Source organism: Acomys russatus, chromosome 6 (assembly GCF_903995435.1).
Source record: "Acomys russatus chromosome 6, mAcoRus1.1, whole genome shotgun sequence".
NCBI classification, from domain to species: Eukaryota; Metazoa; Chordata; class Mammalia; order Rodentia; family Muridae; genus Acomys; species Acomys russatus.
In genome coordinates, this window is record NC_067142.1 from 67,050,951 (window position 1) to 67,063,761 (window position 12,811).

General features: G+C 47.4%; 2 protein-coding genes across 10 annotated transcripts; one reads left to right on the forward strand and one right to left on the reverse strand.

Annotated features, from left to right (window-relative positions):
* The first annotated feature begins 103 nt into the window (after nucleotides 1-103).
* Nucleotides 104-12,605, forward strand: Dedd (death effector domain containing). Of its 9 annotated transcripts, none has more exons than XM_051147855.1 (6): nucleotides 104-222; nucleotides 2,034-2,066; nucleotides 9,663-10,051; nucleotides 10,236-10,343; nucleotides 11,511-11,657; nucleotides 12,116-12,605. In XM_051147855.1, exons 3-6 carry the CDS (start codon nucleotides 9,727-9,729, stop codon nucleotides 12,490-12,492), a joined length of 957 nt encoding a protein of 318 aa, XP_051003812.1. In that variant the 5' UTR covers nucleotides 104-222; nucleotides 2,034-2,066; nucleotides 9,663-9,726; the 3' UTR covers nucleotides 12,493-12,605. The 9 variants fall into 9 exon arrangements, with proteins under 9 accessions (XP_051003812.1, XP_051003817.1, XP_051003813.1 ...); XM_051147856.1 differs by lacking the exon at nucleotides 104-222 and adding an exon at nucleotides 289-382; XM_051147859.1 differs by lacking the exon at nucleotides 104-222 and adding an exon at nucleotides 363-382 and having other exon boundaries at nucleotides 2,038-2,066.
* Nucleotides 5,791-6,106, reverse strand: LOC127190695 (cytochrome b-c1 complex subunit 10). Its single transcript, XM_051147865.1, has one exon. The coding sequence runs from the start codon at nucleotides 6,053-6,055 to the stop codon at nucleotides 5,885-5,887; it is 171 nt and encodes a 56-aa protein (XP_051003822.1). The 5' UTR covers nucleotides 6,056-6,106; the 3' UTR covers nucleotides 5,791-5,884.
* Nucleotides 12,606-12,811: the final 206 nt, after the last annotated feature.

Below are 12,811 nucleotides of genomic sequence, written 5' to 3' on the forward strand. Positions count from 1 at the left end.
CATGCCTCGTTATGGTCTCGAAGCCGACACTAACCGGCCAGGTTCCGGGAGGCGCTGTTCAGGATGCAGCCACCCCCGCCCGTCCCTCCCCTCCCCCACGCCCGCGGCGGCGGCGGCGACGGAGGCGGTGGCGGCTGGAGCCCGGATGCGGCGCCGGGTGACGGGCCCTGGAGAGAGCAGCGCGGATGGATCCAACATGGCGGCGCCGAAGCTGAGCCGAGAGTGAGGCGGCGGGGCGGCCGGAGTGGGGAGGGGGAGTCGAGTGGGACGGGGCGGGGCCGGGCGGGGCCGCGAAGGGCTTGGGGAAGGAAAGTGAAGGGGGAGGTGGTGGCGACGTCCAGCCTGAGAACCTCCAGAGAGGGAGGTGACGGGACGCTCCGAGGTGGGGGAGGGGAACAGCCGAGGGGGGCGTGCAGGGGAGATGGCAACTGTGGGAGAGGGCAGGGGTCGGGGCGCAGGAGTGGGGGCATGGGGAGGGGCGTAAACAAGGGCCCGGGCTGGGCCAGGCCAGGGGTATTAAAGAGGCCGAGGTAGGGAGTGGGGCTGCGATCCAGCGTTTGAGAGGGGTAGGAGCAGGAGGGAGAGGCTGAGGGTGTGAAGGGGCAGGGGGCTTGTGGCATGTGGTTGCAGGGAGGGCTGGGCTCCCGTGAGCGCGGTTGTGAGGACGTGTGTGTGTGGTGGGGGAGGATTGGACTTAAAGACGTTTTTGTGTGTGTGTGTGAAGGGAGGTTTTGAAAGTGTTAAGATTGCAAGCGGAAGGGCCTAGGGGAGAATTTGGGTGGAAAGAGAGAGAAGGAGGGCTTGGGGGAATGGAGGGAGCGTAGACGTGACGAGGTAACGTAGAAAGTGAGAGGCCGGGAGGAAAGTTTGGAAGGGAGGGAGATAGGGCAGTGGAGCTGCACGGTGATAGAGGGTTTTTTTTGGGGGGGGGGTTGGGGGTTTCCCTTTCCCTTGTGGAAGGGCGGCAGAGTTAAGCAGTATCAGTTGCAGCCAATTTTAATTGCCAGGCGCTTAGCTTTTAATAGGGTGGGAAGGGCGGAAAGGAATGGTGATGTGGGCTTGGAGAACCGGGGTTGAATGAGGGTTCAGCCGGATTTGCTTTCCAAAACACTCTCCTGCTTACTGTTTCCCTGTTTTTCCTGGTTACAAATAGGGAGATGAGTAAAGCACTTTTCTAGGGTTTTTGTTTGTTTGTGTTGGTTTTGGTTGTTTGTTTGTTTGTTTTGCAATTAGCAATGCAAGAATGGGGAAAGAGACATTACTGGAGCCTTGTATACCAAGGTGGAGGCTCTGGAGGCTGAGGAGGAAATAGAAGAGACAGCCTGGCCTTTAGGTAATCAGGCTCATTAAAAATGCTTTCCTTTACAGACCCGTTCTTTTGCTCTTCAAGGACTAGGAGGGGAGGAGGGGGGTCAATGTGCATATTTAGGAAAAAAACGTTTCTTACTAAAGTGTGGAAGTGTGATGCTGCCTTAGTGGCCAGTTTGTTCTCATTGTGTGCTGAAGGAAAAGGTGAAGTTCCAATTTAATTCTGGTCTCAAGAGTTAAGGCAGGAGGAGGAGGACCTTTCTTTGGCTGTAACTTTTCCTTCTGGTTCCCCCTTAACACTCAATTTTAAGAAAATAGATGGAAGAAGGAATTGAGGGAGCAGAAGGAATTGAGGTAGAAGGTGAGACGCTATCAGGGTGACGGTTTATTCCCAGAAGTTGTTCAGTTGGGAAGTTTCTTGTTATGAGCCATTGAGGCTGGAAATTCTTGGGGTTAATACTGTTGTGAATTGACAGAGAGGGACGGACCTTGGGGGAGTTTTGTATGTTTGAATTGTCTTTAGCATGGAGAAGTTGGTTCTATGAAACGATTTTAAGCTTTGATGACACCCCCCCTCTTTTTTTTTTTTTTTTTTTTTTTTTTTTGCCACTGACTGTGAGCCTTTGAAGTTTCAGAATAAAGCTTGAAGTTTTAATCTTTCTCCCCCCCCTTATTTGTTTTTTGTTTTTGTTTTTTTTTTCTGCTGGCTTTGAAATTTGTGCTAGGAAGAGCCCTGGGAAATTAAGCTTCTTACAAAGGTAAGTCCGGACCGTTTTACTGTTTTCCAACAATGGAAGGGGTTGGAAATGGCATAAGCATTGGTGCAGGGCCTAACTGACAGGTCGATGCCCGGAAAAGTGACTCTCCCTCATTCATCTGGGTCCTTAAGGGTTGTTGCAGCCACCCCTCAGGTAATGGAGGAAGATGGGAGGGAAAAGGGGCCAAGGCACCAGCTTTGGTGAGCTGTTGGCTAGCCATCAGCCAGCTCTGAGAGAAACATCTTTGACATGTGGGAAGCTGAGTTCTTGTACACTGGCTACAAAGTATTTCCATTGGAAGGTGGCTGGGGTACTTCAGTGAGAACGCTTTTCTTCTAGTTCGCTGTCTCTTCCAGCTATTCTGAGTTCTCGGGATTTTTTTTTTTTTAAACATACTGTGTAATTCTGCCCTCCAGATATATTTGGTTACATTTTCCTAGTCCACCATCAAGAAAGCGCTTCATGTACTCTTAACTGTCTTTAAGATTTTCCATGTAGTTTTCACTTCAAGGTTCAAGCTGTCATGCCGTATAAAGACAGGTTCTCACTCTGTATGTAGCCCTGGCTGGTCTATAATTTGCTCTGTAGACCAGGCTGGCCTCCAACTCACAGAGATCCATCCGTCTCTGCCTCCCGAGAATGGGGATCAAAAGGGTGCGCCACCATACTTGGCTGTGGTCGCTTATTTATTTATTTATTTGTTTGTTTTTAAGTTCTTCCACATGACTTTCTCCTAAGGGCTTCTGAGAGAGTCAGATATTTCTTTTTTTCTCATGTGAAAGTATAGATGTTTTTAGGAAAAGTCTAAACTACCATTTTCATCCCAGGATATTTCTTCTACACATTCTTTGCTTCTGGTAAGTCAGAGAACTTTAAAAAGTTAAATTTGTCATTCTGGATGAGAGTCTAGACTGCTTGTGCATGGAAACCCGAGAGAGACTAACCCGTCAGGAAGAAGCTGTCTAGGTGCAGAGACTCTTATTGGCTCTTGGTTACTTCAGATCTCACTAAAGGAAAGCAAACGCCAACTCCAGGAAATTTACCAGAATCTAGACTTATTCTGTGCTAGAGATGTAGCTCAGTGGTAGAGCATTTAACCTAATTTAAGCCCAAGGCCCTAGTATTGGAAATATAGCAAGGTCATTCAGTGGATCAGTATGCTTTACAGTTGTTGGGTTTTGTGTTTGACAGTTTTTAAATAGGGTCTCACTATGTAGACCAGGCTGGCTTTGAACTCAGAGATCCACCTGCCTCTGCCTCGCAGGCCCTGGGGTTAAAGGTGTGGGCCACCCACCCCCCCTCCGCTTACGGCTGCTTTTGTCTCTTGGTATTCAGCAGTATTTGAGATACCAACACATGAGTTCTTTTCCACTCTTCTGTTTGGAGGAGTGCGTGCCCATCACCACAGTATGGTCATCTAGGAGCTCTGTGTCTAGGCCGAGCTAGCTGCCTCGCCACTGAAAGCTGAGTATAGCTTAGTTCAAGAGGAAGTTGGCCACATTCTTTTCATCCTGAAGTTAGCTTCTTAGACACTCTGGCTGGGTTGGTGAGTTAACGCACAGTCCTGGGTGACAGTGAAGTGGAGAGAGCTCCTGCCAGCTTGCGTGCCCACCTCTTGACATCACTCTGGGAGGCATGCCTTGGGAGATGCTGGCTTCACTGAACGGTGTAAGTCTGATTAGTGACCTAACAAAGAAGCGCCTGCTACCTAGTCTTGTTTTAGGACTTTGTAAATGGCGCCGAGGCTAACAATCAGGATCATTTGCGTGTCTTGTAGAAGATGGCAGTTTTCTTATTCCCACAAAACTCCAGATTGAACTAGGTCAAAGTAGACCTCCCAGGATGGACCAGAAGGGAGTCTGTCTGCCAGCTGCTATTTACCTGAATGGCAACTGCCGGTGATGGAAGAGGCATTGCTGGGGTGGGATGAAACGTCTTTGTGTTTAGCTGGCTTTATGAGTTAAGTGAGCCTATGTCTGCCTGACTAGCCTTCCTTTTCTTCTGGAATATTTTTGGATTGTTTGGGGTTGAAGAAACCTAACAGCTTCTTGCTGTAGATCTCATAAGGAGAGCAGCATCCTTTTATCCCTTCATCATTTTTCAACCTTAGTACTGTAGACATTTTGCTCCAGATATATATATATATATTAAAGATTTATTTATTTATCATTTATACAGTATTCTGCCTGCATGTGAGCCAGCAGGCCAGAAAGGGGCACCAGATTTCATTATAGATGGTTGTGAGCCACCATGTAGTTGCTGGGAATTGAACTCAGAAGCCAGAGCTCTTAACCTCTGAGCCATCTTTCTCCAGCCCTCTAGATATATTTTTATTGTTAGTAATTGTCCCATGATTTATAGGATGTGTGACAATACCTTGGCCATATTAGATGCTGGTAGTGTAACTCTCCACAAAGCTTGACAATCAGAACTGTCCAGGCATTGCCAAATGTTCCAAACTGGCCCCGGCAGGGCCAATTGCTCCTGGTTGGAAACCTCTAATTTAGAAGCTCTGATAATCCCTAGTGCCTTGGATGCTTTAGCCTGGGGTCTAGGACTTCAAGGTGACACTTTCCCTCCCTGTCAAGTGAAGGGAGCTAATTCTCAGAGGATTGAAAGCTATTGTAGAATTACATTGATTATATAATTAGAACTCTAGTGTTTTCCCTTATTTTGCCTCATTTTCTAGGGACAGAATATGTGGGGGATGGTTGTTTTCTTAATTGCTTGGGTTTAAGGACACTTTAAATTCAGGAAACCAGGCAACAACCTGCTCTTCAATGGGTTGGATGTGAAGCCTCCCATCTGTTCTCTGGGGTCCTTATAATTAGCAGCTGGCCAAAGGGAACAGGTGGGATAGGGACCATGGAACAGTCTCAGGGGTTCTATGGAAGCTCAGTTTTCTCCTGCTGCTGACTCAAGTAAGAAGTTAACTTTTCTTCAGCAACCTCGTTTGTGCTGAACGGGCAGCAGGTGAAATGAGCGGAAGACAAGGAAACTCAGTCTCTGTAGCTGAACGAGGAGTGTCTCCGCCGTTTCCCATACTTTCCGGTGGGGTACCTGGGCTTTCAAGACTACATGTGCCTCATGTTCAGTTTTTACTTGGAATTCTCTTTTTCCCCCAAAGGAGAATTGAAGAGTTTCTCTACACTTTCCTTGTTGGCTTACTGAGGGAGAAAGGGCCAGGTGCTTAGCTTTCAGCTAAGTCATCAACAGCTCTTCTGCAGTAGTTTGCGACGCTGTTCTCTTTTTGGTGCTAGACATGGAATCCAAGGCCTCAGCGTGCTGAGCATCACTCTCCCCTGAGTTATAGCCAGAGCATCTCATTTTCTGTCTTACAGCTTAGTCAGTGTCTTCATGTGTAAAATGGTGAGAACACCATCTCATTGAATAGGGTGCTTGGTGTGGGTTGTTGTCTGTGGTATGTAGACAGCTCTGGCTGGCCAGACTATGTGCATGGTTACTGAATATTGAAGGTGTTTGTGTGTACCGAGACCGGGTTCACTATATAACTCAGACTGGCCTTGAATTTGTTCTGTGCCTCAGCTTTCCTAATTCTGGGATTATAGGCATGCCTGGTTTACATGTAGCTTTTTGGTGGGGTCCTCTCTTGGACTTTGAGAGGTTTGGTTTTTTTTTTTTTTTTTTTCAGAGTAAGAAGGAGGTTTAATACCACACCCATCTTGGCAGCCCCAGTGTCCATGATGCAGAAGCTCCCCGGGGCATCCCGCTTCCAAAGCATCTTCCACAGGGTTAGGTTGTTCTTGAGGCAGCAGGGGTGTGACACCTGCGAGGCCTGCAGCTGAGGAAAGGGGCTCCTAATTCTCATTCTTAAACTTGCCGTTGATGTAGGGCACCCAGTCCAGGATGAGCCGCCAGTCCGTGGCCCACACCAGCCCCACGGCACCCACAGTGCCCCACATGCTGGCTGTGGGGATCCAGTTCTTGGCCAGTTCCCGGTAGCGCGGGCCTAGAAACCTGGTCAGCATCGCCGCAGGGTCTCAAAATTCAGGGTCACCCTGTTCCACCACCCTGGAGCTGATAGGTTTGGTTTTTAACTGGTGTTGCTCATATTGACCTGTTAGAAACTAAGTTCAGCTCTCAACACAGGTTGCTTCTCCTACTGCTGTCTATTACTAGGCATGAGGAATATAAAGATGGCTTTGATTTAACCTCACTCCGTGAATTGGGTAGGATCTAAATAATTTTAGCATGATGCTATAAAGGAAACATTCAGTGTTCCGTAAAAGCACAAAAGAGGGCCACTTAAATCAGCCTTGGGGGTATAAACGTAGCATCTTGAGTTGACTTTTTTCCCCCCTTGGATAGGCTTAGTAGCTGGCCTTAAATTTATGGAGATGGCTGGGTGTGGTGGTGCACTCTGGAGGCAGAGGCAGGCAGATCGCTGTGACTTCGAGGCCAGCCTGGTCTACAAAGTGAGTCCAGGACAGCCAAGGCTACACAGAGAAACCCTGCCTCTAAAAACCAAACAAACCAAAACAACAATAACAACAAATCATAGAGATCTGATTCCCTCTGCCTTTGCATAGCTGGGATAGAAGGCATGAAGCCATCATGCCCAGCTGAATTGACACTCCCCCCCCCCACCCCCTGCGCACCTTTTGGTTTTTTGAGACAGGGTTTCTTTGTGTAGTCCTGCTATCCTGGTACTCTCTCTGTGCATGAGGCTGGCCTCGAACTCAGGAGCTGGGATTAAAGGTGTGCACTATCATCACCTGGCAGGAGTTGACTCTTATGAGTTAGTCATCTGAAAAATAGGGGTTTCAGGCAAAGAGACTAGCCAGAAGAATAGGATGGAGGAATGAATGAATTATATAACATATGTAAACTATAAACAAACGGATAGTGTTGGAAAGCTAATGGTTATTAAAAACTAGGTTGTGTGGTAGATAAATAGTCTGGTTGTGCAAGGCTGGACAAACAATATAAAGAATTTGAAGTCTTCTTGAAGGAAAGAGAAGGATTTCTCCTCCCTTGCATCCTCAACTCAGTTTCTTTATTGTCAATGTTTACAGTTAAGTGTGGGAGATGGTTTTCTGTAGGTTAAGACTGATGACACACACCTTTTATCCCAGCACTCAGGAGTTAGAGACAGGCCTGGTTTACATAGAGTCCCAGGGCAGCCAGGGATACATGGAGAGGGTCTGTCTCAAAAAACTACCACTTCTCCCCACCCCCAAACACTGATGGTGGTAATACATGCCTGTGATTCTAGCATTCAGGAGACTCAGGTAGGTTGGCCAAAAGCTCAGTGGATGTTAGGGGGATGGTCAGATGTGTTTTGATGCTAATTACTGCTTACTGTCTGTGTGACCAATCTTTTGCTTAATAAAAAGCCATCCCACCTGGGCAGGGCAGGAGATAGGTGGGGCTTAGAAAGAAAGGAATTCTGGGAAGGAGAGACAGCCAGGAGGGAAAGAAAAGAGATCTAAAGTAAAGAGAAAAAGCCTGCCGTGGGATAACTGAAAGAAAAATACGTGGGTGGTGGCAGGGATGGAGAATCCAACCAGATAAAAAACATAAACAAACATATGAGATTATGGATGGAAAGTAACTTGATAAAAGTTATTAAAAACAGATGGCATGAGATTGAGACAGGGATCCCATGCCTGTCCCACTATGGGAGGTAGTTTAAAAGATTGATATCTGCCCTGCCCCAGGTTAACTAAGGCTATCTTAAAATATAACAAGTGTCTGTGTCTTGATTAATCACTAGCCGAACCTACAGATAATACAGGTAATATAGATAATTTTTAAAAACAATGCCCACCCCCAAATATTGATGCCTGTAATCCTAGCATTCAGGAGACTCAGGTAGGACGATTGAAAACTCAATGCCGGGGCTGGAGAGATGGCTCAGAGGTTAAGAGCACTGACTGCCCTTCCAAAGGTCATGAGTTCAATTCCTTTGATTGCAGCATTCCAGAGGCCTGCAGTTGAACATGCACGCCTTTAATTGCAGCATTCCAGAGGCAGAGGCAGGCAGATCTCTGTGAGTACCAGGCCAGCCTGGTTTACAAAGTGAGTTTAGGTCAGCCAAGGCTATACAGAGAAACTGTCTGGAAAAACCAAAAAAAGAGCCATTCTGGGCTACACCTTGAGATCCTGTGTCAAAGAAGGAAAAGGTAAGCAGGGCAGTGGTGGCGCACTAGGGAGGCAGAGGCAGGCAGATCTCTGAGGCCAGCTTGGACTTAGTTCTAGGATAGTCAGATTTACATAGTGAGACCATATCTCAAAAAAATAAAATAGAAATAAATGAACTGCGAAGGGGAGAGAAAACAGCCGGGTGTGGTGGTGCGCACCTGTAATCCCAGAATGCTTAAGAGGCATAGGCAGGAGGATCCCTGTGAGTTTGAGGCCAGCCTGTTATACAAAGTTCAGACCAGCAAGGCTACACAGAGAAACCCTGTCTTGATAAAACAAAACAAACAAAGAGCCTGGGTGTGGTGGCACACACCTGAAGGACAGCCTGATCTACAAAGACAGTCTTGGACAGCCAGAGCGGTTACACAGAGAAAACCTGTCTAACAAAAAACAAAACAAAAAACCGAACCAGAGTTGCTGGCCTTGACCTTGCTCTGTAGCTAAGGATGGCCTTCTCCTGCCTCCACCGCATGCTTCACCACAAGGGTTCGCTTTGGGTTTTGAAATAGTATCTACCTATATATCTCTGACTGGACCACAACTTACTGTGCAGACCAGAATGGCTTCAAACTTAGGGTAATCTTTTGAACTTGAAACTTTTGAACTATGCAGTACTAAAATCACACAAAACATTCTCACTCCTGGAATTGACTGTATCCTTCCTGTAGAGTCTGGACTTTGGGCATCTGTTGAATATGAGGAGCTGTAGGACTTTTTGTTGTTGCTGTTGAAACAGGCTCTCTATGTAGCCCTGCAGTGTGTCCTGGAACTCTACTTGTCCCTGCCTTCTGAGTGCTGAGATGAAAGGCATGGGGTTATTCTTTGTATAATAGCCCTGGCCTGAGATCCACCTGCCTCTGCTTCCCTGAGTGCTGGGATTAAAGGCATGTGCCACCATGTCCAGCTCGGTTATTCTTTTTAATAAACACTTTATGATACATTTTTTTGAATTTTTAAAAAGATTTATTTATGATTTATACAGTATTCTGCCTGCACGCGTGCCTGCATGCCAGAAGAGGGCACCAGATCTCATTATAATGGTTGTGAGCCACCATGTGGACTTTTGTGGGTTTTTTGTTTTGTTTTGTTTTGCTTTTTTGGTTTCTTCAAGACACGGTTTCTCTATGGAGCCCTGGCTGTCCTGGACTCATTTTGTAGACCAGGCTGGTCTCAAACTCACAGCAATCCGCCTGCCTCTGCCTCCCGAGTGCTGGGATTCAAGGCGTGTGCCACCATACCCGGCTTAACTCAGGACCTTTGGAAGAACAGACAGTGCTCTTAACCTCTGAGCCATCTCTCTAGCCTCCGCTTTATGATATTTAATAAGCCATTTTTAAGCAGTGTGCTGTTAGTAGCATGTTAAGACAATACAGATAAATAAGATTAGTTACTACCAGTGCCTAGCTCACCGGTTCTTGTCCTGTCTTATAGGACACTGGAGATTGCAGCTGCTGAGCAGAGATTCGGGAAGGCACTCTATCCCTGAGCCTCTAGCATGGCGGGCCTAAAGCGGCGGGCAAGCCAGGTGTGGCCTGAGGAGAACGGTGAGCAAGAACACGGGCTCTACAGCCTCCACCGCATGTTTGACATCGTGGGCACCCACCTAACGTACAGAGATGTTCGAGTGCTTTCCTTCCTGTTTGTTGATGTTATCGATGACCATGAACGAGGACTCATCCGAAATGGACGTGACTTCTTCTTGGCGCTAGAGCGCCAGGGCCGCTGTGATGAGACTAACTTTCGCCAGGTGCTGCAGCTGCTGCGCATCATCACTCGCCATGACTTGCTGCCCTACGTTACTCTCAAGAAGAGACGGGCTGGTGAGGGCTTCTGGGGTGTGGGAGCACTTGAGTAATAGGACTTGTGGGAGGCCAGGAGTAAGTAGCACAGGAGGCTAAAGGGAAGTGCTCTTGACCTGGGGAGGACCTAGGAGAATAACCTGTGAGACCGTTGGGAGGAGACATGTGCATTTTTCTTGAGTAACTCCTCCTCCTCCTCCTGCAGTGTGCCCTGATCTTGTAGACAAGTATCTGGAGGAGACATCAATTCGCTATGTGACCCCCAGAGCCCTCAGTGATCCAGAACCGAGGCCTCCCCAGTCCTCTAAAACAGGTGAGAGGATATTACTTGCCATTTTCATGAGCCTGGCTGGGCCGACATCAGTGAAAGGGCCCGGTCCCTCCACACCTACCCTATTCGACTCTCAGAGGCTGGGGAGATGGCTCACTCTGCAAAGCGCCTGCCTGCCGCACAAGAATGAAGACCTGAGCTCAGATGCCCAGTGCCTACATGAAAAAAGCTGGGTAATAAAAGTGTAGTCTCAGTGCTGCAGAGGAGCGACAAGTGGTTCCAGGATCTCATACAGCCAGTCAGCCTCAGCACAGTGGTGAGCTCAAGGCTCTGTGATAGACCTTGTCTAAAAAACGGTGGGGAGAGGATTGAGGAAGACACCTAGTATTGACTTTTGGCCTTCACATGCAGGCACACACACATATGAACACATCTTTGTGAACATGTACACACACAAGTCAGGTGAAGTATGCTTTGTCTAGTGTTTGCAGTCACACCAGGTCCTTTTAGGTCATTTTTAAAAAGTCTATTTTAAGTGTATGAGTGTATCATCTGTATGTATGTTGAGCCATCTCTCCAGCCCCTTGGTCAGTTTTCTAATTATTTTTATGTATGTGAGATGAGTGTTTGCATGCATATTTGTGTGTGTGTCACATGTGTGCCTGATACCTGCAGAGGTCAGAAGAGCTTGTCAGATCCCGTCAAACTGGAGTTAGAGATGGTTGTGAGCCATCGGTAGGTACTGGAAACTGAGCCTGGGCCTCTGTCAGAGCTATGTGCGCTTAACCACTGAGCTATCTCTCCAGCGGCAACTTTTTTTTTTTTTTTTTTTTTGAGATTTCCTATTAGTTCAGGTAGGTATAGAACTCTGTAATCCTGGTTGGCCTTGGACTTCATTTTTGTTTTTTTCTTTCTTTTCAATTTTCTTTTTTTTTTTTTTTTTTTTTTTGTTTGTTTGTTTGTTTTTTTCAAGACAGGGTTTCTCTGTGTAGCCTTGGCTGTTCTAGACTCCATTTTGTAGACCAGGCTGGCTTGGAACTCAGCGATCTGCCTGCCTCTGCCTCCCGAGTGCTGGGATTAAAGGTGTGCGTCAACCAGCCTGGCCCTGATACTTTTATTATCAAATCTAAATGAGTCCTTTGCATCTTTCAAGTGAAGTATTTGAAGCTGTGCTTTTAAACCCTGTGTGTTCCGTTTACTTTCTGTCAGTGCCTCCCCACTACCCTGTGGTGTGCTGCCCCACATCGCGTTCTCAGATGTGCAGTAAGAGGCCAGCGCGAGGCAGAGCTGCAGTTGGGAGCCAGCGAAAACGCCGGAAGTCAGTGACACCAGATCCCAAGGAAAAGCAGACGTGTGGTAAGGAAATTCAAGGATTTTAGAGATGTAGATTGGGGGGGGGGGGGAACACAAAGAACTCCTGGAATAACGGGCAGTCTGTAGTTCAGTTAAAGGGAACCTTTGGTTGCTGTTTGCAGGTTGGGTTTAGTTTTCACAAGAACTATTATCTGTTTGGCAATGGTATAGTACAGTTCTTTTTTAGTTTTATTAAGTCAAAGGAATGCCAGTATGACATCCTTATTATAGGATGACCCATGTCAAGATAGAGAATTAAAAGAAACGTTTGCAACGTTTTAATAAACAGCAGGGTGCTGTTGAGTGAGCTGAGCCTGTTCACTGCAAGGAGGCTCCAGCTGGGGCAGACAGAGGCTGCAGGGGCACAGTGGAGAAGAGGCCTCTGCTGGGCTGGGCCTGCTTTTCTAGCTTTGGTTGTAAACAGTCTTTATTATAAGCTATTCTCCTTAAATATTTCCCAGACATCAGGCTGCGAGTTCGGGCGGAGTACTGCCAGCATGAGACTGCTCTGCAAGGCAACGTCTTCTCCAATAAGCAGGACGCACTTGAGCGCCAGTTTGAGCGCTTTAACCAGGCCAACACTATCCTCAAGTCCCGGGACCTGGGCTCCATCATCTGCGACATCAAGTTCTCTGAGCTCACCTACCTCGATGCGTTCTGGCGCGACTACATCAATGGCTCCTTATTAGAGGCACTGAAAGGCGTCTTCATCACAGACTCTCTCAAGCAGGCTGTGGGCCATGAAGCCATCAAGCTGCTGGTGAACGTGGATGAGGAGGACTATGAGCTGGGCCGACAGAAACTCCTGAGGAACTTGATGCTGCAAGCATTACCCTGACCTTTCCCCTTCTCACCTTTCTGGGGACTGTTGGCTCTGTCACCTCTGGAGCTAATCTGGGGTTTGTTCTCTGCCCTTCCAACCAATCACACCGCCTTTTTTTTTTTTTTTTTTTTTAAGGAAAAGACAAAGGAAAGTGGAAGTGGTGTTCCCCCACCCATGTGCCTGGGCTTCCCCTCTGTTTCCTGTTGCCACTCACCCCCTCGTGTGTGTCTACAGCCACCTTACCACTGAGCCGTAAGACAAGTGTATAGGGACGGAGTCTATAGCCTTGTAAGGGACTGAACATTGCTTTCAGGTGCATTGAGGGGTAATCAAT